Raw genomic sequence first — 25,750 nt, 5'->3', positions numbered from 1 at the left:
CTCCACAGAATCCTGAGAGGATTCTCCACAGAATCCTGAGAGGATTCTCCACAGAATCCTGAGAGGATTCTCCACAGAATCCTGAGAGGATTCTCCACAGAATCCTGAGAGGATTCTCCACAGAATCCTGAGAGGATTCTCCACAGAATCCTGAGAGGATTCTCCACAGAATCCTGAGAGGATTCTCCACAGAATCCTGAGAGTATTCTCCACAGAATCCTGAGAGGATTCACCACAGAATCCTGAGAGGATTCTCCACACAATCCTGAGAGGATTCCCCACAGAATCCTGAGAGGATTCTCCACAGAATCCTGAGAGGATTCTCCACAGAATCCTGAGAGGATTCTCCACAGAATCCTGAGAGGATTCTCCACAGAATCCTGAGAGGATTCTCCACAGAATCCTGAGAGGATTCTCCACAGAATCCTGAGAGGATTCTCCACAGAATCCTGAGAGGATTCTCCACAGAATCCTGAGAGGATTCTCCACAGAATCCTGAGAGGATTCTCCACACAACCCTGAGAGGATTCTCCACAGAATCCTGAGAGGATTCTCCACAGAATCCTGAGAGGATTCTCCACAGAATCCTGAGAGGATTCTCCACAGAATTCTGAGAGGATTCTCCAAAGAATCCTCAGAGGATTTTCCTCAGAATCCTGAGAGGATTCTCCTCGGAATCCTGAGAGGATTCTTCTCGGAATCCTGAGAGGATTCTCCTCGGAATCCTGAGAGGATTCTCCACAGAATCCTGAGAGGATTCTCCACAGAATCCTGAGAGGATTCTCCACAGAATCCGGAGAGGATTCTCCACAGTATCCTGAGAGGATTCTCCAGAGAATCCTTAGAGGATTCTCCTCAGAATCCTGAGAGGATTCTCCTCAGAATCCTGAGAGGATTCTCCTCAGAATCCTGAGAGGATTCTCCTCAGAATCCTGAGAGGATTCTCCTCAGAATCCTGAGAGGATTCTCCACAGAATCCTGAGAGGATTCTCCACAGAATCCTGAGAGGATTATCCACAGAATCCTCAGAGGATTCTCCACAGAATCCTGAAATTATTCTCCACAGAATCCTGAGAGGATTCTCCACAGAATCCTGAGAGGATTCTCCACAGAATCCTGAGAGGATTCTCCACAGAATCCTGAGAGGATTCTCCACAGAATCCTGAGAGGATTCTCCACACAACCCTGAGAGGATTCTCCACAGAATCCTGAGAGGATTCTCCACAGAATCCTGAGAGGATTCTCCACAGAATCCTGAGAGGATTCTCCACAGAATTCTGAGAGGATTCTCCAAAGAATCCTCAGAGGATTTTCCTCAGAATCCTGAGAGGATTCTCCTCGGAATCCTGAGAGGATTCTTCTCGGAATCCTGAGAGGATTCTCCTCGGAATCCTGAGAGGATTCTCCACAGAATCCTGAGAGGATTCTCCACAGAATCCTGAGAGGATTCTCCACAGAATCCGGAGAGGATTCTCCACAGTATCCTGAGAGGATTCTCCAGAGAATCCTTAGAGGATTCTCCTCAGAATCCTGAGAGGATTCTCCTCAGAATCCTGAGAGGATTCTCCACAGAATCCTGAGAGGATTCTCCACAGAATCCTGAGAGGATTATCCACAGAATCCTCAGAGGATTCTCCACAGAATCCTGAAATTATTCTCCACAGAATCCTGAGAGGATTCTCCACAGAATCCTGAGAGGATTATCCACAGAATCCTGAGAGGATTATCCACAGAATCCTCAGAGGATTCTCCACAGAATCCTGGGAGGATTCACCACAGAATCCTGGGAGGATTCACCACAGAATCCTGGGAGGATTCACCACAGAATCCTGGGAGGATTCACCACAGAATCCTGAAAGGAGTGAAAGAGTGCACTCTTCTGTACCTGACTATCGAACAAAAACCTCTGCTGCCAGGTAATAAATGTTCATCGTTTCCAGGAAGCCGGGAATCCATCATGCATGGTTCCCATCAAGCAAATTGAGTCCGACCAAATTGGTAAATTTACTGACCCGTAATCTACCGGTCGTCCTCATAACTAGACGACCGGGTACCGACCGGCACCAGCAATGATTTACTCACAGTCAGTGCATTCCATCCCCTGCCCCCCGAATCCATCATCACAGCTCCTCTCCTCTCACTCAGATTCTCTATTGACCTACTTTTTGAGGTTATGTCAACGTCAGCGCGGCGGGAAATGAAAGGGCACTTACCTGCTTCTCCTTGGCCACGGCAATCATGTCCCGGATGCCATTGCGGGCAAACTCCCGATAGGGAAAGGTCGTTTCGCACAGCCTGCAATCGAATGAATAGAGAAACCCAGAAACCGATGATGTGATGAAGGTGTAATTGCAACTCAATCATTGTCGTCGTCGTCGTCGTCATCATCCGCCATATTTGAACTCGGACTGGAACTTACCCGTCGAAAAACAGCGGCAGATAGCGCTGGAAGTCCAACTTTTCCGGAGGGACGTGCCATTTGATGAACTGCTGGGATGCTTTTGGGCCGAAGTACCGCGAGATGGGGATGTCACCGCGAAGGAAGAACTTTCGGAAGAGGGATCGACATGGAGGCAACTGACGGCGGTAGATCGGGATCCGAGGGGGACCGTAGGTACAGGTGCAGCACTGAAGCGATTGAAAGCTGAACGGAGGAACCGGGCGGTACTGGCAGCAACGGATTGGACAGTGGCACATTTTATTTTATTTTTTTAAGTAAAGGGGATTTGAGAACACTTCTAATTTGGATGATTGTGAATCGAAAACTGACAGCAGCGACTGGAAGTGGATGCGTCACCTACTATGATCCAAGTTTGCAGAACAGCAACCTGAGAGGATTCTCCGCAGAATCCGGAGAAGATTCTCCACAGAATCCGTTGTGAATGCTTAACGAAATCCAGAGAGGATTCTCCACAGAATCATGAGATACACAGAACCCGGAGAGGTTCCTCCACAGAATCCGGAGAGATTTCTCTAAAGAATCCTGAGAGGATTCTACACAGAATCAGGAGAGGATTCTCAACAGAATACGGGGAGGATTCTCTATAGAATCCGAAGAGGATTCTCCACAGAATCCGGAGAAGATTATATACAGAATTCGGAGAGGATTCTCTACAGAATCCTGAGAGGATTCTCTACAGAATCCGGAGAGGATTCTGCACAGAATCCTAAGAGGACTTTCCACTGAACAGATTCTGTACAGAATCCGGAGAGGATTCTGCACAGAATTCGGTGAGGATTCTGCACAGAATCTGGAGAGGATTCTGCACAGAATCTCGGGAGAGGATTCTGCACAGAATCTCGGGAGAGGATTCTGCACAGAATCTCGGGAGAGGATTCTGCTCAGAATCTAGGGAGAGGATTCTGCACAGAACCTCGGGAGAGGTTTCTGCACAGAATCTCGGGAAAGGATTCTGCACAGAATCTCGGGAGAGGATTCTGCACAGAATCTCGGGAGAGGATTCTGCACAAAATCTCGGGAGTGGATTCTGCACAGAATCTCGGGAGAGGATTCTGCACAGAATCTCGGGAAAGGATTCTGCACAGAATCTCGGGAGAGGATTCTGCACAGAATCTCGGGAGAGGATTCTGCTCAGAATCTCGGGAGGGGATTCTGCACAGAATCTCGGGAGAGGTTTCTGCACAGAATCTCGGGAGAGGATTCTGCACAGAATCTCGGGAGAGGATTCTGCACAGAATCTCGGGAGAGGATTCTGCACAAAATCTCGGGAGAGGATTCTGCACAGAATCTCGGGAGAGGATTCTGCACAGAGTCCGAAGAGGATTCTGCACAGAATCCGGAGAGGATTCTGCACAAAATCTGGAAAGGATTCTCCACAGAATCCGGAGAGGATTCTGCACAGAATCCGGAGAGGATTCTGCTCAGAATCCGGAGAGGATTCTGCACAGAGTCCGAAGAGGATTCTGCACAGAATCCGGAGAGGATTCTGCACAGAATCCGAAGAGGATACTGCACAGAATTCGAAGAGGATTCTGCACAGAATCCGGGGAGGATTCTGCACAATATCCGGAGAGGATTCTGCACAGAATCCGGAGAGGATTCTGCACAGAATCTGGAAAGGATTCTCCACAGAATCCGGAGAGGATTCTGCACACAATCCGGAGAGGATTCTGCACACAATCCGGAGAGGAGAGAACTCTCCACAAATCCTGAGAGATTTCTCCACAGAATCCGGAAGGTATCCTCCACAAAATTCGGAGATGTTCCTCAACAGAATACGGAAGGATTCTCCATAGTTTTCTAGAAGGATTCTCCCCAGAATCCTGAAAGGATTCTTCCAAGAATCCTGAAAGCATTCTTCCAAGAATCCTGAAAGGATTCTCCCAAGAATACTGAAAGGATTTTCCTCAGAACCCTGAAAGCGTGCTCCTCAGAGTCCTAAAAGGATTCACCTCAGAATCCTGAAAGGATTCTTCTCAGAATCCTGAAAGGATTCTTCTCAGAATCCTGAAAGGATTCTTCCCAGAATCCTGAAAGGATTCTTCTCAGAATCCTGAAAGGATTCTTCCCAGAATCCTAAAAGGATTCTTCTCAGAATCCTGAAAGGATTCTTCTCAGAATCCTGAAAGGATTCTTCTCAGAATCCTGAAAGGATTCTTCTCAGAATCCTGAAAGGATTCTTCTCAGAATCCTGAAAGGATTCTTCTCAGAATCCTGAAAGGATTCTTCTCAGAATCCTGAAAGGATTCTTCTCAAAATCCTGAAAGGATTCTTCTCAGAATCCTGAAAGGATTCTTCTCAGAATCCTGAAAGGATTCTTCTCAGAATCCTGAAAGGATTCTTCTCAGAATCCTGAAAGGATTCTTCTCAGAATCCTGAAAGGATTCTTCTCAGAATCCTGAAAGGATTCTTCTCAGAATCCTGAAAGGATTCTTCTCAGAATCCTGAAAGGATTCTTCTCAGAATCCTGAAAGGATTCTTCTCAGAATCCTGAAAGGATTCTTCTCAGAATCCTGAAAGGATTCTTCTCAGAATCCTGAAAGGATTCTTCTCAGAATCCTGAAAGGATTCTTCTCAGAATCCTGAAAGGATTCTTCTCAGAATCCTGAAAGGATTCTTCTCAGAATCCTGAAAGGATTCTTCTCAGAATCCTGAAAGGATTCTTCTCAGAATCCTGAAAGGATTCTTCTCAGAATCCTGAAAGGATTCTTCTCAGAATCCTGAAAGGATTCTTCTCAGAATCCTGAAAGGATTCTTCTCAGAATCCTGAAAGGATTCTTCTCAGAATCCTGAAAGGATTCTTCTCAGAATCCTGAAAGGATTCTTCTCAGAATCCTGAAAGGATTCTTCTCAGAATCCTGAAAGGATTCTTCTCAGAATCCTGAAAGGATTCTCCCCAGAATCCTGAAAGGATTCTCCCCAGAATCCTGAAAGGATTCTCCCCAGAATCCTGAAAGGATTCTCCCCAGAATCCTGAAAGTATTCTTCCAAGAATACTGAAAGGATTTTCCTCAGAACCCTGAAAGCGTGCTCCTCCGAGTCCTAAAAGGATTCACCTCAGAATCCTGAAAGGATTCTTCTCAGAATCCTGAAAGGATTCTTCTCAGAATCCTGAAAGGATTCTTCTCAGAATCCTGAAAGGATTCTTCTGAGAATCCTGAAAGGATTCTTCTCAGAATCCTGAAAGGATTCTTCTCAGAATCCTGAAAGGATTCTTCTCAGAATCCTGAAAGGATTCTTCTCAGAATCCTGAAAGGATTCTTCTCAGAATCCTGAAAGGATTCTTCTCAGAATCCTGAAAGGATTCTTCTCAGAATCCTGAAAGGATTCTTCTCAGAATCCTGAAAGGATTCTTCTCAGAATCCTGAAAGGATTCTTCTCAGAATCCTGAAAGGATTCTTCTCAGAATCCTGAAAGGATTCTTCTCAGAATCCTGAAAGTATTCTTCTCAGAATCCTGAAAGGATTCTTCTCAGAATCCGGAAAGGATTCTTCTCAGAATCCTGAAAGTATTCTTCTCAGAATCCTGAAAGGATTCTTCTCAGAATCCTGAAAGGATTCTTCTCAGAATCCTGAAAGGATTCTTCCCAGAATCATGAAAGGATTCTTCTCAGAATCCTGAAAGGATTCTTCTCAGAATCCTGAAAGGATTCTTCTCAGAATCCTGAAAGGATTCTTCTCAGAATCCTGAAAGGATTCTTCTCAGAATCCTGAAAGGATTCTTCTCAGAATCCTAAAAGGATTCTTCTCAGAACCCTGAAAGGATTCTTCTCAGAATCCTGAAAGGATTCTTCTCAGAATCCTGAAAGGATTCTTCTCAGAATCCTGAAAGGATTCTTCTCAGAATCCTGAAAGGATTCTTCTCAGAATCCTGAAAGGATTCTTCTCAGAATCCTGAAAGGATTCTTCTCAGAATCCTGAAAGGATTCTTCTCAGAATCCTGAAAGGATTCTTCTCAGAATCCTGAAAGGATTCTTCTCAGAATCCTGAAAGGATTCTTCTCAGAATCCTGAAAGGATTCTTCTCAGAATCCTGAAAGGATTCTTCTCAGAATCCTGAAAGGATTCTTCTCAGAATCCTGAAAGAATTCTTCTCATAATCCTGAAAGGATTCTTCTCAGAATCCTGAAAGGATTCTTCTCAGAATCCTGAAAGGATTCTTCTCAGAATCCTGAAAGGATTCTTCTCAGAATCCTGAAAGGATTCTCCTCAGAATCCTGAAAGGATTCTCCTCAGAATCCTGAAAGAATTCTCCTCAGAATCCTGAAAGAATTCTCCTCAGAATCCTGAAAGAATTCTCCTCAGAATCCTGAAAGGATTCTCCTCAGAATCCTGAAAGGAATCTCCTCAGAATCCTGAAAGGATTCTCCTCAGAATCCTGAAAGGATTCTCCTCAGAATCCTGAAAGGATTCTCCTCAGAATCCTGAAAGGATTCTCCTCAGAATCCTGAAAGGATTCTCCTCAGAATCCTGAAAGGATTCTCCTCAGAATCCTGAAAGGATTCTCCTCAGAATCCTGAAAGGATTCTCCTCAGAATCCTGAAAGGATTCTCCTCAGAATCCTGAAAGGATTCTCCTCAGAATCCTGAAAGGATTCTCCTCAGAATCCTGAAAGGATTCTCCTCAGAATCCTGAAAGGATTCTCCTCAGAATCCTGAAAAGATTCTCCTCAGAATCCTGAAAGGATTCTCCTCAGAATCCTGAAAGGATTCTCCTCAGAATCCTGAAAGGATTCTACTCAGAATCCTGAAAGGATTCTCCTCAGAATCCTGAAAGGATTCTCCTCAGAATCCTGAAAGGATTCTCCTCAGAATCCTGAAAGGATTCTCCTCAGAATCCTGAAAGGATTCTCCTCAGAATCCTGAAAGGATTCTCCTCAGAATCCTGAAAGGATTCTCCTCAGAATCCTGAAAGGATTCTCCTCAGAATCCTGAAAGGATTCTCCTCAGAATCCTGAAAGGATTCTCCTCAGAATCCTGAAAGGATTCTCCTCAGAATCCTGAAAGGATTCTCCTCAGAATCCTGAAAGGATTCTCCTCAGAATCCTGAAAGGATTCTCCTCAGAATCCTGAAAGGATTCTCCTCAGAATCCTGAAAGGATTCTCCTCAGAATCCTGAAAGGATTCTCCTCAGAATCCTGAAAGGATTCTCCTCAGAATCCTGAAAGGATTCTCCTCAGAATCCTGAAAGGATTCTCCCCAGAATCCTGAAAGGATTCTCCTCAGAATCCTGAAAGGATTCTCCTCAGAATCCTGAAAGGATTCTCCTCAGAATCCTGAAAGGATTCTCCTCAGAATCCTGAAAGGATTCTCCTCAGAATCCTGAAAGGATTCTCCTCAGAATCCTTAAAGGATTCTCCTCAGAATCCTGAAAGGATTCTCCTCAGAATCCTGAAAGGATTCTCCTCAGAATCCTGAAAGGATTCTCCTCAGAATCCTGAAAGGATTCTCCTCAGAATCCTGAAAGGATTCTCCTCAGAATCCTGAAAGGATTCTCCTCAGAATCCTGAAAGGATTCTCCTCAGAATCCTGAAAGGATTCTCCTCAGAATCCTGAAAGGATTCTCCTCAGAATCCTGAAAGGATTCTCCTCAGAATCCTGAAAGGATTCTCCTCAGAATCCTGAAAGGATTCTCCTCAGAATCCTGAAAGGATTCTCCTCAGAATCCTGAAAGGATTCTCCTCAGAATCCTGAAAGGATTCTCCTCAGAATCCTGAAAGGATTCTCCTCAGAATCCTGAAAGGATTCTCCTCAGAATCCTGAAAGGATTCTCCTCAGAATCCTGAAAGGATTCTCCTCAGAATCCTGAAAGGATTCTCCTCAGAATCCTGAAAGGATTCTCCTCAGAATCCTGAAAGGATTCTCCTCAGAATCCTGAAAGGATTCTCCTCAGAATCCTGAAAGGATTCTCCTCAGAATCCTGAAAGGATTCTCCTCAGAATCCTGAAAGGATTCTCCTCAGAATCCTGAAAGGATTCTCCTTAGAATCCTGAAAGGATTCTCCTCAGAATCCTGAAAGGATTCTCCTCAGAATCCTGAAAGGATTCTTCTCAGAATCCTGAAAGGATTCTCCTCAGAATCCTGATAGGATTCTCCTCAGAATCCTAAAAGGATTCTCCTCAGAATCCTGAAAGGATTCTCCTCAGAATCCTGAAAGGATTCTCCTCAGAATCCTGAAAGGATTCTCCTCAGAATCCTGAAAGGATTCTCCTCAGAATCCTGAAAGGATTCTCCTTAGAATCCTGAAAGGATTCTCCTCAGAATCCTGAAAGGATTCTCCTCAGAATCCTGAAAGGATTCTCCTCAGAATCCTGAAAGGATTCTCCTCAGAATCCTGAAAGGATTCTCCTCAGAATCCTGAAAGGATTCTCCTCAGAATCCTGAAAGGATTCTCCTCAGAATCCTGAAAGGATTCTCCACAGAATCCGGAGAGGATTCTCCACAGAATCCGAAGAGGATTCTCCACAGATTGCAGAGAAGATTCTCCATAGAATCCGACAGAAATCTCCACAGAATCCGGGAGGATTCTCCACAGAATCCGGAGAGGATTCACCACAGAATCTGGAGAGGATACTCCACAGAATGCGGAGAGGATTCTCCACTGAAACCGGAGAGGATTCTCGACAGAATCCGGAGAGGATTCTCCACAGAATCCGGAGTGGATTCTCCACGGAATTCGGAGAGGATGCTACACAGAATTCGGAGAGGATTCTCCACAGAATCCGGACAGGATTCTCAACAGAATCCGGACAGGATTCTCCACAGAATCCGGACAGGATTCTCCACAGAATCCGGACAGGATTCTCCACAGAATCCGGACAGGATTCTACACAGAATCTGGACAGGATTCTACACAGAATCCGGACAGGATTCTACACAGAATCCGGACAGGATTCTCCACAGAATCCGGACAGGATTCTCCACAGAATCCGGACAGGATTCTCCACAGAATCCGTACAGGACTCTCTGCAGAATCCGAACAGGAGTCTACACAGAATCCGGACAGCATTCTCCACGGAATCCAGACAGGATTCTCCACTGGATCCGGACAGGATTCTTCACAGAATCCGGACAGGATTCTCCACGGAATCTGGACTGGGTTCTCCACGGAATCCGGACAGGATTCTTTACAGAATCCGGAGAGGATTCTTCACAGAATCCGGAGAGCATTCTCCGCAGCATCCAGAGTGGATTTTTCACTGAATCCGGGAGGATTCTCCACAGATTCCGGAGAGGATTCTCCACAGAATCCGGAGAGGATTCTCCACAGAATCCGGAGAGGATTCTCCACAGAATCCAGAGAGGATTTCCCAGAGGTTCCGGAGAGGAATCCCCAGAGAATCTGGAAAAGAGTATTCTCCACAGATTCCGGAGAGGATTCTCCACTGAATCCGGAGAGGATTCTCCACAGAATCCGAAGAATATTCTCCACAGAATCCGAAGAGGATTTTCCACAGAATCCGTAATGAATTCTCTACAGAATCCGGAAAGGATTCTCTACAGAATCCGGGGAGGATTCTCCTTCGAATCCGGAGAGGATTCTCCACAGAATCCGGAGAGTATTCTCCACAGAATCCAGAGAGTATTCTCCACAGAATCCAAAGAATATTCTCCAAAGAATCCGAAGAGGATTCTCCACAGAATCCGTAATGAATTTTCTACAGAATCCGGAGAGGATTCTCTGCAGAATCCGGTGAAGATTCTCCACAGAATCCAGAGAAAATTCTTCACAAAATCAGTAGAGGATTCTTCAGAGAATTCATAGAGTATTCTCCACATAATCCAGATAGGATTCTCCACAGAATTCTGAGAGGATTCTCCACAGAATTCGGAGAGGATTTTTCACATAATCCGGAGAGGACTCTCCACAGAATCCAAACAGAATTTTCCACAGAACCCAACCAGGATTCTACACAGAATGTAGAGAGGATTCTCCACAAAATTCGTGGAGATTCTTCACAGAACTTGTGGAACATTTTCTGCATTTAAATAATTCTTATAAAACTTGTTCGTTGAAATAAAAAAACCGTCACATATTTATTTAATATCTTTATCTAATTATTGGTTTTTCTGATTTTCTTTCAGAGGAAGATTACGACGCGTTCTGTCTGGCGTACATGTTCACCTACCGGGACTTCGAGATGGGCACCCTCGGACTGGCGTGGACCGGTGACCTCAAGAATGCCGGCGGTGTCTGCGAAAAGAATGGGGTAAGTTTTGCACCCTCAAAGTTATTTAGTTAGTTCTTTACTCGAAAGCTGGAAGATGCAATCGTCTGCAATCCTGCAAGAATGGAAAGCTTTTTGCAGTTGAGTTTGCTGGTACATGCCCCAAGGGGATAATCGCCAGTACCGTGGCCAAAATCTTCCAAATCTCGAACCAGATGGCCTGTGCTTCCAGCAGCGCGCAAGAGAACAGACCAAATCTCACAATTCCCATCTCAATGGTATGAAAAGGATTTTTCTTTTTGTGAAAGGTTAGGGGGCGACAGACTCGGATCTAGGGAAGTGAAATTTTAATCCGTATAAATAAGTGAATGCATGGAAACTTGTTCCGTGGAAAGGTTCCTAACCTCCAAAAGTAGGGTGAATTCAGTGATTGTGATACTTTAGTTATCTGACAGCAAGTTTTCATAGTTTAAAAGTCATCTTAAAATATTCCCAATCTTTCTTTCGACTAAGATAAATAAATAAATTTTAAGAAAATCTTCCATCTTCTAACGCTCAATACCCTCGTCTAATTCTCCACCGAAAAAGCAAGCTAAACTTCTTTTTACCGTCCAACACGAAAAAAAGTAAGAAACTTTTTACTACGGCCATCTGCTTCAATCGTCTTGCGAAAAACAACCTTCCGTCGTCTATACGACCGTGAGACGGTCATTCCGTCCGGTGAATGGCAGGCAGTCAACCGATTCGGGCATCGGGCTTTTATGTTCCGGTTTCCACCACCAAAGGTACCTACATACGGAGGGTGGATACAACCATAAGAACGGAACGGAAGTAGCATCAATTTTAATGGGCTACGGGTACCTTCTTCCTTCACATGCACGGGCAGCATTCCTTTTCGCTGCCATCTTTTCCCGGCCATTCGCCGTTTCTTCTTGTGTCGTTTTCTTTTCGATGGAACTGGACCTCCCCGGTCCAAAGCTCGGTCTGAGACGTGTTCAATCGATTTTATCACTTTTCCCGATATGAATTTTCCATTTTCCAGTACCAGACTGGACCGGACCGGACGGAAGGACAGACCATATGGCATGGGTGTAAGGGGGACGGACGTGCACACAATGGCCACGGGGTGGCCATCAGTAACTTTTCCGCTGGCGGTTCACCGCATGAAAATGGTCCTAGAATTTGTTTTATGAGCTTGTTTGGCGCGAACGATGGAGGTGCGAGGAGGTTTTTATGGGTCTGGTAGTCGCGAATAAAGAGATTGGGTTTCTTTTTGAAAGTGAGGCATTTGTAAATTTGTCTGGACGCGGTTTTTTGGGAGGAAATGGATGTTTTCCGGCAGTCTCTTGTTTTAGAGTTGCATTGGAATTCAAATTGTTGTTACATCATTTATGAAAATGGTCCTCCTCATTAAGGGTTTTCCGAAAAATTAATAACAGATTCTCCATGAAAGTCATGGGAAAGAAAGGATTTTTCATGGAATGTGAACGGGATTTTTCAAACAATCAGTTCCCCTTGCCTCCAGAATTCATGGAGGTTACTCCACAGATTTAACCCGTTAACGCCCAAGGTGTCTCACAATTTAAATCTTCAAATAAATTTGTTATAAACGGTCGAGTTCCAATAAAATAAACATGATTTGATAAAAAAAAATGGAAGTCTATGGTGTAGCACCAAAAAAAATTCTTCATTGTAGGTCCTCAATATCTAATAATTTTCTCGAGTTCTATTTCAGCACAAATTCTACGCTATCATTATATTCTGTTCCGTATAGATACAATACAGCTCTAAACAAGTGAGAGAGATGATAACCACTCAAAGAGAATAGAAAAAGGTCTTTTAAATTGGGGCAGAAATATAACCCGATAAACGCCTAAACGTATGTAATGCATGGTTCTTGTAAATTCATGTAATTTCGACTGCAGTGTTCAACATTTCTCATTTTGTTTAACAAATCAAATAAAGAGAGCTCACTATGTGTAGCATAACCAAATGTTAAAATACTGTAGAAGTTAAATTTTACATAGATAATCATTTCTAATAAAGTAATTGAGTTTTTTCTTCATCCCCCCACAAACTCTCTTTACGTACTCACCATACGTAAACTTTTCAGAAATTTTGCATGTTCTAAAAAAAAAATCGTGTTGAGTACTGTTCTTTTTAATTTGTATCGTTTGACAAATACGTATTTCGACCTCAACTATAACATCGTCTTCAGTGTCTCGTACTTACAGGTATTCCACTAACACGCCCAGGTTCATCATCACTCCATTTTTTGATATAAAATTTCAACCAGATACACTCTACACGGCTTCTCTATTTATGTTTGCACTACTCCATGATTTTTTATTCGTGAACAATGTGTGGATTTTATGGTGTTATACTGGGCACTATCAAAGTTACATCGAAAAGATAACGTGTCTTTCGGCTACATGAAAAATGATAAACTACCCAAAAATTCAATTTTATTCGATATACCAATTGCAATTTTGAATTACGTACAAAAGTCTGAAAAACATAACGCTGGGGGGAAGAACATTCCCAGTAGAAATACCCGAAGGAATCCCGGGAGGATTTACTGAAGGAATTCTGAGAGGCATATCTGATACAGTTCTGAGGGAATCTCAGTTGAAAGCTGGGTAGGAATCCCAGAAATAATCACAGATGAAATCCCGGGAGGAATTGCTGTATAAATCCCGGCTCGTAAAAAAAATCCATTAGGATTCTCTGAATATGTATCGACAAAACACTTCGAAAGTACACCAAAATGAATCTATGAAGTAATTCCTGAAGAAATCCGTGAAAGAATGCTTGTTAAAATATCTGAAAGAATCCCTTCAGAAATTTCTGAAGCAATTCTGGCAGAAATCCCTGAAGTTATTCCTGAAACAATCCCGTAAAGAATACCTGATGGAATCCTTAGAGAGATCATGACAAGAATACCGGCCAAAAGCTGAGCAGGCATTCCTTCAAGAACCATAGAAGATGTTTCTATGATCTAGGATTGCCTGAAAAAAATCTCGGAAGAAACATATATTTTTTTCATATTTTTTTCGGGAGGATACCTTGAAGGAACAACTGGAAAAAGGAGTAATCCTGGAAGGAATCTTTGAAAGAATTCCAGCACAAATCCCTGAAGGAATGCAGAAAAGAATAAATAAAAGAATCCTTCCAGGATTTTCTTAAGCAGCCCCGGCAAAAATCCCTGAAGAGAACTCCGGAGCAATCCGCACAGCAATCTCGGAAGCAATATCCCCCCCGCATGGTCATTAGTCCATACAAATTTTTTTATTTGTCCATACAAAATGGTCATTGGCCAAACCCCCCCAAATGACCACGTGGTTTATGGACAGCCCCTATTCTAAAATTTTGCATAATTCTGGAGATATTCACATCAAAAGGTCTGTCCTATAAATAGGACGCTGGGCGGATATGGGTTAATAGAAAGTTCAGCGAAACCTTACAAATTCCGGGCAAAACCTTTCTATTTCCATTGGAGTTTTTTCGGCTTTCAGTCACGGAAAAAGCGTGGATACTTCTATATCATTGCCAACGTTTCGACCCTTGTGTTGAGATCTTCCTCAGGATGGAAACGTTGGCAACGATAAAGAACTATCAACGCTTTTTCCGTGACTGAAAGCCGAAAATACTCCCATAGTTATCAAAATCCCAGTCCAACCATTCCAAAACTTACGATTTCCGAAAGAGAAATGCTATTTTTTCCAGATTTTTGTAGAATGTGAAACATCCAGACAAATATGGAATGTTGTCAACGCTGTCTCTACAGAGTTCATTGAGAGCTCTGCACAGAATCTACAACATTCTCCGCATAACCTGGAGTTATCTACCGCCCTGCTCACCTACCGCAAATGATTCTTCCGTCAACAGGGAAGTCACTGTCAATGCTCGTGATCGGTCGGCAGATTCGATCGAGCCTACTGCCAAAAACTGAAACTTCGATCAAGACGGACATTGCCATGTTCCTATTCCTGGATGATGACGGAGTCTGTGTTCGAGAGTTCCTGTCCAAAGATAACAGGAAGTTTTGGAAGAATTGCCGAAAAGCTTGGTAAACTGCGATATGCCGATGGGAGCGCCTACATCTGATTACATCGTAGCTGTGGGCGCCGATCTACAAGTCATCATCTCCCCTGAACCTAAGGTTAGGGTGGGGCTAATTTAAAAAAAAACCTCTCCGGGATATCATTTCCCAAGTGGAAAGTGATCTACAAGTCGATATAAGTGAACTGTACAAAAATGAGCGATTTCGGTTGCTATTTAGGGGTGGCGAAGGGGTTAAGTGTTTTTTTTTTGCTAGAACTAATTTTCAGAAAACATTTCAAATTTTCAAACATATATAATTTCTAGACTGAATCGGTGATTCTAGAACAGATATCGCAATTTTGAGCACAAATTCGGCAAAATCCCCGATTTAGTTTAGAAAAAATAAATTTGAAAATTAAATTTGAAATATTTTTAAGGTTTGCTCTAGCAAAAATTTCACTTTAACCCTTTGCGCCACCCCTAAATATCAACCGAAATCGCTCATTTTTGTCCAGCTAACTTATTTTGACTAGTAGATCACTTTCCACTTGGTAAATCATATCCCGGAGAGGTTTTTGAAAATAAGCCTCACCCTAACCTAAGGTGGATTCTGCAGTTGATGCGACGGTTCTCGCTGCCGATATTCCTGAGAGAGAGGCCACTTTGGAATCTACGGCACCTTTGCGATGATCGATCAACTCGTGTTGAAAACCATATTTGATTTCATAAGATATTCTTCCATATAATCAGTGCTGCCAGACGATTTTTTGAAAAATCTGTATCGCTCTCTTCAAAAATTTGTATCCCATACAAAATTTGGGTCAAAATTCTGTATCCCATACAAAAATAAAAAAGCTCTTCCAGCTTAAAAATCTGTACTTCACATAAAATGAAATATGTACGGATGCTCAAAAATCTGTATAATACAGATAAATCTGTATATATGGCATCCCTGCATATAATAGACATTTTCCCGAAAATCTGTCAGAAATTCGTTGCAAATGTCCTCAGAAATTCTTCTTGATATTTCTTTAGGAATTCGAATATTTCTGTATGGATTCCTCCAGAAATGCCTTTACACATTCTTTCAAAAATCAAAGAATCATTCGGGAATTTTCTTCAAAAATTTCGTTAGTTATTCCTCCAAAAAATCTCCATGGTTCAATTTAATATAGTTATTTATGTGACGAGTTGCAAAAAGTTGATTTTTTCAGCACGAGTCAGCACGAGTTCGATAAATACGGAGAGTGCTAAAAAAAATCTAGTTTTGCTACGAGTAAAATACAAAACTTTATGCAATGATTTTTTCATTATACAACCTATTTGGGTTGCATAATGTTCATAATGCATCTCAAATGAGTTGCATTATGAACATTATGCAACTATTTTTTATTATGCAACTCATTTCAGTTGCATAATGATCCAGTGCGGAAAAATTGGCCATTATGGTACCAAAATGAGTTATATTAGGTGATTTTCGACCGGAATACTACTAGTACACAGATGTTGGCTTTCTCGGTCTAGGGTCAATCTAAACGGCTAGTTTTGGGTTAATCCAAAAACCAAAACCAACATCTGTTTAAAAATGAGTTATATAAAATTGAAATTATGATACTGAATTGCATAAAGTCCCTTCATGAATTTCTACATAAATCCTTTAGGAATTATTCCAATTCTTCGAATTTCTTCGCTTGGGAAGAAATGCTTGGGAAGATTCCTCAAGAAATTGCTCGAACGGTTGGTTTAGGAAACGATTGACGGATTTTTTTTTATATTGCCTCCATTGATTTCTCTAGTGAATTTTCCAGGGATTTCTCCGTCAGTGGTACCTTGAGAAAGTCTTCTATGAAATGTTTAAAAAAAATCTGCCGGGTATGTTTTCCGAGCTTTTGCTGAGTATTATCTGAAAAAATCATAGAATCATTCACGAACTCTTTTCAAGTTCCCTAAAGATTCATTCAGAATCTAAGAACTAAAAAAAATCTTTTAAAAATCATTCCTTGGAATGTTTCTGCAATAGTTCCATGGTTTCTTTTAGCAAATCCTCCAGAGATTTTTTTCCAGAAAATCTGGCACGGTTTTTTTTCAGAAATATATCCTATTGTTCTTTCAGAAATTTCTCCCAGCGTTTTCTTTTAGAAAAAATAACTGTGAACTTCTTCATAAATTTCATAAAAAAAATTTTGTTCTTTCAAATTTCCATTACATAGATTTTAAAGATATTCCTTAAGGGAATCCTTAAGATCATCTTCCAGGAATGCATGGAAAAGTCGTCAAAGTTTCCTTTTCAACTATTTTCCGGAGATTCCTTCAGCAATTCCTCCAAATGCTTTTAGAAAATCTTCTTTGGATTGCTTCAAAAATGGCACTGAGGATATCTTCAGAAATTATTCAAGGAACTTATTTGTCAATTCCTTCGAAGATTCTTTCAAAAATTCTTCCGTGATTTTTTTCAGAACTTTACTTCTTTACTTCATCGATGTAATTCTTTCATGATTATTTCTGTTGTATCTCATAATATTTTGGGTATCTCGTTGTGTTATTTTTGCATCCACTGACATAAAAATGATTTTTATAGTATTTTGAAGTGTAGGAATTTACCCAAAAAATCATCAGAAATTCATCGTGATGTTCACCGAGAATACCTCTACGAGTTCCTATGAAATGCCTCTAGGAGTTCCCGTGAAATCCTTCACAAGTTTCCCGCAGTTTCTTGGAAATTTCTTCAGGAGCTGTTCTGGAATTTCTCAAGAAGTACCTCGGGAATTACTTCAAGAACCTTTTGAAAAATCCTGCAGGAGTTCCTCGAGAATTCCTCTAGAAATTCCACGGGAATTTCTCCGTGAGTTCTCCGAGTATTCCTCGGGATTCCTCCAAAGATTTCTCCAGGAGTTCATGCAAACCATATGTCTCATTTTCGGAGTAGTTTGGATGATCCGGGAAGCTTCTAAGATGTATATTTAAGTATCACGTGAATCAACTGATCTTCTATGACTACCAAAACGCATTATAGTGAGTTTAACGTGTAGCCGATGCTTTGTGATGAGTGTAGATTTGGAGGCCTTAACCATATAATATAAAAAAAATGATGCAGCAGATATCGCTGATGTACTGGAAATTTGTTTCCCACGACTTGTATTATATGTTTAAATCAAATAAGATAAATGATGATATTAGTCCACTTGATAGGTCATTACAAATGAAAACCGTATATTTTAGCTTCAGAATGGTTTGGATGATCTAGAAAACTTTAAGTTATATGATATATGGCCGAACTTACCATCTATGTCTACTGAAACATACTGCACCAAGTTTTGAACGTACATGATGCTTTGTTACGAATGTAGATCTGAATGCCTTAACCACATAATACTGAAAGGTGACCTCACATATCTCTGACACTCTGGGAACTTCTCTTCCATGGCATGAATTATGTGTATGAATCAAATGGGTAAGCTCTGATGTTTGTGCACTTCTGTTGGTATACCATTTCAAATTCAATCCATATTTCTCAACTTCAGAATAGTTCGGATGATTCAGGATGCCTCTATGATGTGTATACAAGTATCATATAATTCAACTGATCTTCTATGACTATTAAATCGCACTATACCAAGTTTGAAATGCACCCGATGCGTTATTACGGGTGTAGATATAAAGGCCTTAACTCCAGAATGATTCGGATGGCCTACGGTATCGCCATTGATGTGCAGTTAGTCTTTCAAACTCTGATTTACATGTATGGATCTAATGAAATCAGTTCTGACATTTTTTTTATCTGTATTAACGAGATTTTTAGCCCTAGGCTAGTTCATCTCGGGACCCACGCTTTACTTCCCTTCCGAAGGAAGAACTCACATTTTGTGAGTTTTGTCGGGAGTGGGATTCGATCCCAGGTCCTTGGCGTGATAGTCAAGTGTTCTAACCATCACACTAGATCCGCTCCACAGTTCTGACATTCATACATTAGTTTGATATAGTATTACAGGTTAAGGGCCTTATAATCAGAACTCCACAGCTATTTTAAGTTGCCTAGAACATCACCAGGTCATGACTACCATCATTTCATGTTTCAAAATGTATATTTGAATGTAATTCGGCAAGTTCAAGTTATTTAAAAAGTAAACACAACTATTTGTATTCAGTAGATGAAGTTCAAATCTTCTGGACGTTTTGGATAACCTGGAGATCTATGTTAGAGCTATAAAAGGACATAAGACATTTCTATCTAACAGCCCTAACCCAAACAAAGAATATTGTGCAATTTTCATTGAAATATATCACATGTACATATAAATAAAACGCAGAATCGAATGAAGAACAAGTGGTGTACACTACATTTGCAGCTATATCTCCAAAATGCATATGATAGCATAACTAATCCCCTTGATAAAAACATTTTGGTTTTGAAAATCCACCCACTGGGTTAAAAGTTATAAGTAAAACTATGCAATAAAGTTGTCCACATCTTTTAAGGTTTAAGGCGGTGTTAAATAGCAAGCACGAAGGACCATCTTCTTGCCGTAACCCTCTATGAGATTCGAAGGGACTCGAGAGTGTCCCTGATACTCGAACTACGCACATCACTCGACCCATCGTCGCCTTGATCAATCGTATCAGTTTATCCGGGAATCCATATTCGTGCATAATCTGCCATAGCTGTCCTCGATCGATTGTATCATACGCCGATTTGAAATCGATGATCAAGTGATGTATGGGCACGTTGTATTCGCGGCATTTCTGCAACACCTGGCGGATGGCGAACATCTGGTCCGTTGTAGCGCGTTCACCCATAAATCCAGCCTGATATTGCTCCACGAACTCTCTTGCAATCGGTGATAGATGTCGGCATAAAATTTGAGAGAGTACCTTGTAGGCAGCGCTCAGTAGTGTGATCGCGCGAAAGTTCCCGCAATCCAACTTATCGCCCTTTTTGTAGATGGGACACACCCTCCATCCACTCCTCCGGTAATACCTCCTCCTCCCAAATCTTGGTAATGACCCAGTGTAGTGCTCTCACCAGTGCTTCTCCACCGTGTTTTAGTAATTCGCTTGGTAGTTGATCTGCTCCAGCGGCTTTGTTGTTTTTCAACCGGTTAACCTCCTCTTCAATCTCTTGGAGGTTAGGGGCTGGAAATCTTTCTTCCTGCGCACGTACTCCTAGATCTGTTACCGCGCCACCTTCGGTGCTTGCAACGTCGCCATTAAGGTGCTCATAGTAATGCTGTTGCCACCTCTCGACCACCTCACGCTCACTCGTGAGAATATTCCCGTGATTATCTCGGCACATGTCGGCTTGTGGCAAAAAGCCTCTGCGCGAGCGGTTCAGCTTCTCGTAGAACTTTCGTGTGTCCTTAGCGCGGTACAGCTCTTCCATCGCTTCGCGATCTCGTTCTTCCTGCTGGCGCTTCTTCATCCGGAAGACTGAGTTCTGCCTGTTCCGCGCCTGTTTGTAACGTGCCTCATTCGCTCTCGTACGGTGTTGCAGCATTCTCGCCCATGCTGCATTCTTCTCGTTTTTCAACTGTTCACATTCGCCGTCGTACCAGTCGTTTCTGTGATTCGGAGTCGCGAAGCCTTTTGCTGTAGCCGTGGTACTACCTATGAAAGATCGGATGTCCCTCCAGCCATCTTCAAGTGTAGCTGCGCCAAGCTGCTCTTCCGTTGGCAGGGCCACTGCTAACTGCTGCGCGTAGTCTTGAGCCACTTCTACGTTACGTTCAAGTTACGTTCGACTTCGACGCGTGGTGATAATTGTCGAAAGTTATGAGCGCATGCAGTAGTGACTAAGTAGTGATTCGAATCTGTCTTCCTTCGTGTGGGCAGGGCACGTTGATGATGTTATAGTTGAAGAAACGGCCCTTAACTCTTAACATGCACATCCTTGGGTTGATCGGCGGCCACCCGATCACACGTTGTCGCATCTTGCCCAACACTATAAATCCTGTTCCCAGTTCATTGGTGGTGCCACAGCTTTGGTAGAAGGTAGCCGCTCGATGCCCGCTTTTCCACACTTTCTGTCCAGTCCAACAAAGTTCCTGCAACGCCACGATGTCGAAGTTGCGGGGATGTAGTTCGTCGTAGATTATCCTGTCACATCCTGCAAAACCTAGTGACTTGGAATTCCCTGTTCCAAGTTTCCAAGCGTAGTCCTTGTGGTGGATAAGATGTGAATTATAGAAAATACGGAAATGCGTAAGGTGGTTTCTGTATATCATATTGTATGAATGGTGAATGAAAGAATGAGAAAGAGAGAGCAGTGTTGCGCATGAATGGATGTTTGAGTGTGGGACTTTCGTGACTGGCGCGTCGCACTGAATGCTTAAGTTTGCTAACGACATTTGTGATGGTAAGACACCTTTGCAAATTGAAGTTTCGGTTACCACAGTCCTTATTTCGTCGCGTGGGTCTTTGCCGACTGTATCGAGTCGTATTTTTTTCCAATGTTATTCGCAATGGGGATTTTTACGGGTGGTTTATTGGGCCTACGCCAACACTCCTGTCTCGCCGGAGGGCCATCGTGCCAATTCTGTTTAACGTCCCAACCAACACTGGGACGACCACGCTGATGGGGCTACCACCTTGGATCTAGCTAGGTGTGATCAAGCGGTTAAAAAGTTATCGGGCCCTAAAGTTATTTTTTTTGTAAAAAAAGAAAAAAATAAATGAAATCGTTAAAAAATCATATTTTAATCATCAGTTCTCTCTCTCTCTCTCTCTCTCTCTCTCTCTCACAATAAACGTCCAAAACAGTCAGTCAAATTCACAAACATCAATCGTCAAAAGCATGGACAAAACACTTAAAACAGTTGTTTTTGTCTTACTAGGCAACCCCGTTACCTATATACTCTATATCGTCCACAACGATACTTTCTCGATACTATTTCTTCTACTTTTTCTTCTCGTTCTTAACCGCTTTCCTGCCTTGCCCTGGACTTCATTTTCTTGTAATTCTCGCGACTTCATCACATTCTTCCCGTTCAGCGCCATCTTCGGGTTCTCCGCATCCTTCACGCTCACTATGGCCGCATCCACATCACGTCGCCTGCGTTCACACCAAACACAAACATCCAACTCGTCCAGCCTACCTGTATGGTGCCCGACAGCCATCACTTCTCTATTCTTCACTATTTGTACTCTGTCGCAGGCAAAGTGGACCTGCAACCCGGATCTCGCCACACGATTCACCGAAAACAAATTGCTCCGTAATCCGGGGAGGTACAACACTTCCTTCGCTTCACATTTCTTCATCTTTCCGCCGACGTCAGCAAAGAACACTACATCGCCACAGAATTCCGCCAACATCTTCTCGCCGTTCACCACAACCACTGGCACCGGCTGCTCCAATCGTCGAATCACTTTGAAGAAACTGGGATCCTTCACCATGTGATCCGTGGCACCGGAGTCTAGGAACCACTGCGTTCTCACTAGCTCTTCTTTTTCTTTCTGCGACGCCATGAAGCAAACGTCTGCACGATCCAAGGTACGTTTTTCTTCAACCACCATGTCAGATTTATTGTTGTGTCGATTCACAACTTCGTGTTCACTCGGATTCATCGGCAAAAGCACACGACAGTCGGCTTGTTTGTGTCAAATTTCGTGCACCGAAAGCTCCTCAAGGTTCTCCACACATGCCTGCTCGCCATGGCAACACACTTACTTTCTCGCTCATTTTCGACCGCAGGGGCCAACATATTTTTCTTCATGCTCACATCGAGCAACCGCAACGCCAGTGTCACACCACCGGGAAGCTTCTCCACCGAATCGAACGACATTGTCAGCAACAAATGGCAAATTGCATCGGGCTATTCCACTGTCGCACCGCTCTCCTTCGACTCGCGAATCAACCGATCAAATTTTAACAAATCACTATCAGCCCCCTCTTCATATTTTAACCGGAGGAGCTGTTTCCGAATAAATAACTGACCGGCAACACCACAACGCTCGAACACCGCCTTTAGCGTGTCCCAAATTTGTTTCGGATTCGCACAGCCCTTCACAAGTTCAAGTTGATCATCCGCGATGGCCGAAACGATAATCGCCTTAAACTTTTTCTCCGCGGCACTTCGCTCAGCCATTTCACTTGCGCGGAATCGTCGGCCATCTCACGCAATTCCTCAATCTCGACGATCTCCCGGTGAACACAATCCAGTAGCCCGTACATGTCGAGAACGGTCTCCATCCGGAACTTCCAGCAAACGCGGCGACTTTCGCTTTCTCGTCCATACCTGGACCCATAGCCTGTTGGAGCTATCACAGTGGAACACACAACAGAGGGACGAGAAAGGAACTTTCCGGGCCGGAGTAAAAGCAAAACACTTGCGTATGGTTTGACGATCACGAACGACCGGTTTTTATTTACTATTTACATTCAGGACTATAAACAATAACAAAGCTCGACAACATAAAACATATTCACGGTGTATCTCTTTACACATCGGTTGACTCGATTACGAGGGGTGCTCGAATGCACAAAATACATATTCTCAACAGTTTTATCATGATGTGCTCTTCTACAAAGTTGTTTTTAGGGTATCAACTAGGCATGGTACACAAATTACGTAACGCTAAAATTGGCCATTTTAGACCCCCTCCCCCCCCCCCCTTCGTAACGCTTTTTGTTTGGAAGCCCGAAAAATTTTGTATGGGTCGTAACGCTACGCTGGACTCCCCCCCTCCCCCTATAGCGTTACGTAATTTGTGTACGATGCCCTACCATTCTTTCAATTCTGAGCTAAATCGAACTCGCCAAACCGACGTGCTGAATGAGAGACTGGAGGTCATCCAATTTCCCATATATTTGGACTGAACATCCCATACAAACCTTCAACTCGTTTGCACCAGCTCAATTTTCAACCGATTGAGCTGAATATTTCACAGATTGTTCTTCTCATCCAAAGGCACGATTCTAGAGGGTGCCCCGTGGAATTTTTCTACATTTTTGTATTTGGGCCAGCCTATTGCGTAGTGCTACCCTCAGAATCGAGGACTTGTCTTGGTGCGCTTCGGAAACATCCGGCCTCGCAATCGTCGCTACCTCTTATTCCTCTTGCTAAGGGAAAAATCTCCCTAGATCACAGAAAATACATACCGGCTTTGCCAAGTTGTAGAGTTGTCCTTTGGAAACTTCGGTCCGTTTTACCATTAGAAAAATATCTAACCACCGGAATATCAATGTCGCGGCTCTTCGTGTGACTAACATCTAGTTTGCCACGTCCTAACAGCGTAAGTACCGGTACTAGAAGTGTTAAATCAATTTTTACGACCAAAACAAAACATTCGCTACAACATACGTATATCAAAATAATGAATTTGTTAATCTAAGGTATGAAATCAATTTAATTTATTTATTGGCAACAGCGCCATTAGCGATCTAATTTCTCATTCATCTACATATTGTTTTACCCGTTCGTATTTATCAAATCTCCTGTTTTGCTCCGCAACCTGAACCCCTGCTTTGTTTACGTTCTCACTGTTTGTTGTTCTTGTGACGCTGTTGTCCGCGGTACTACTGCACTGAATCAAATGTCAGCTCTCCATTCAATTGCAAAACTCTACAAAAACTCCACAGATTTGATGAAGATCCTCACAGGATCCATCATGAATGTTTGCATAGTTGCCAAGCACATTGAATCACAAGTGCAGAGTATTTTAACAAAAAAAACCTCTGTTGTCAGTTTTGAAGAAAACTCTGATGATACTATTTGAAGGTTCTGACAAAAATCACAGCACCAGCAAAAGCGCAAAGCATTTCCCAAATTAACGTGTGCCACTTTCAGCTCCGAAAACCATTTCCCGCACGCTTAAAAATTTAAAACATCATAGTGGCAACACCGACCGAATGCATGTCTCCTGCCTTCAGCCTTCTGGTTGCGATGCGGTTTACGCGTCCGCCCGTGTCCCACATATTTTCGAGCGAGACCGAGGGCATTATCGTGAATTATAAATGACAGCAAAATGGGATTTTTTTTCTGAGTGTTGGATCCATAAGGTTTCATGCAACGATCCAACGTCAGCTTAATAATGATGCTCGGCGTGAACGTGTGTGCGTAAGTACGTGGTACAATGAAGCCACGGGATTTCTGAATCGGAAAACTTTTCCGTCACACCGAATCATGTGTGCGGTCGGAAATCCGGTGGTCAAAAAAACCTATCGACTGTCACGGATCGGCGCATCCGTGGGATGCGTTTCGCACCGAAACGGGAAAATTCGCTGTGAATAATTGAAAAGGGCGGGTTAATCGCCTTTTGGCGGAAGTAGGGCAGCCTTGAATGACAGTTAAACGATCAAATCGAAACCAGGACAATTTTATCCAGATATATTCCCGAAATCTGACAGCTTTTAGATGACGTAATTCAAATCGTTCGTATGTGATCTAGTACTTCACACCAATTTGATCAACGTGAAAAAACGATAAGAACGACGCCACATGTTTACATCCAAAATGGATGTTTACATATGTTACTAGCCTGCCTTGTGATATTTATGCCGTGCTCAAGTGTTTCTCGATTTCTGGTACAAGAATAAATCCAAAGCTTGACATTTGTTGGTGACGTTTGACAGTTGTACGATAAGATCAAATGTCACGCAGTACAAATCACAGCCTACTATTATTCGTCCATATCTACAAATATCAACGAAACCACACTGAATGTAAACATTGTGCGGGGGTTATAAAAGGATGCTCACGTCTTGCTCGTAAAGGTCGCCGAATTGGGCAGTGCGTGCCGTACCTTTTCGTCGTGTATTTTTACAAAACGATACAAGTTGGATATTCAGGTGGATTCATTTTCGTTTCCACATTTCTACGAGTGGGACTCGCACTCGTACTCATACCACGATTCTATATTTAGCAGTGGGATTCTGTTATCGAAAGTGAGGTTAGCGGGCGTTTCTAGATTTGTATTTCCCGCAGATCAAACCATCAACCGGTACAAAACCGGAAAGGCTAGGTATCGCGAAGCACGTGTCATTTTGCGTGTAGAAAATTTCGCTTTGCGCTCGCCTCTGTGTTCCGGTGTAATTCCATTCCGCCGAGACGGCACGTTTTATTTGTGGATTAGTAGGCGACGTGACGGT

General features: G+C 42.8%; 2 protein-coding genes across 2 annotated transcripts in view; one reads left to right on the top strand and one right to left on the bottom strand.

The window, feature by feature from the left end:
- The window catches only part of LOC115257293 (parkin coregulated gene protein), a 62,796-nt gene extending 59,998 nt beyond the window's left edge, over positions 1-2,798 (bottom strand). Inside the window, exons 1-2 of the mRNA XM_029856754.2 lie at positions 2,420-2,798; positions 2,214-2,295 (exon numbers count right to left, since the gene is read on the bottom strand). Coding sequence (XP_029712614.2) covers positions 2,214-2,295; positions 2,420-2,697 — 360 coding nt within the window. The 5' untranslated portion in view covers positions 2,698-2,798. The remainder of the gene's footprint in view (positions 1-2,213; positions 2,296-2,419) is intronic.
- The window catches only part of LOC109621728 (uncharacterized), a 634,920-nt gene that overhangs the window by 550,275 nt on the left and 58,895 nt on the right, over positions 1-25,750 (top strand). The window contains exon 8 of the mRNA XM_062847117.1: positions 10,544-10,668. Coding sequence (XP_062703101.1) covers positions 10,544-10,668 — 125 coding nt within the window. The remainder of the gene's footprint in view (positions 1-10,543; positions 10,669-25,750) is intronic.

The sequence above is a fragment of the Aedes albopictus genome, chromosome 1, assembly GCF_035046485.1.
Source record: "Aedes albopictus strain Foshan chromosome 1, AalbF5, whole genome shotgun sequence".
Classification (NCBI taxonomy): Eukaryota; Metazoa; Arthropoda; class Insecta; order Diptera; family Culicidae; genus Aedes; species Aedes albopictus.
The sequence above is the reverse complement of the archived record's forward strand: the minus strand, read 5'-3'. Positions and strand labels throughout refer to the sequence as shown.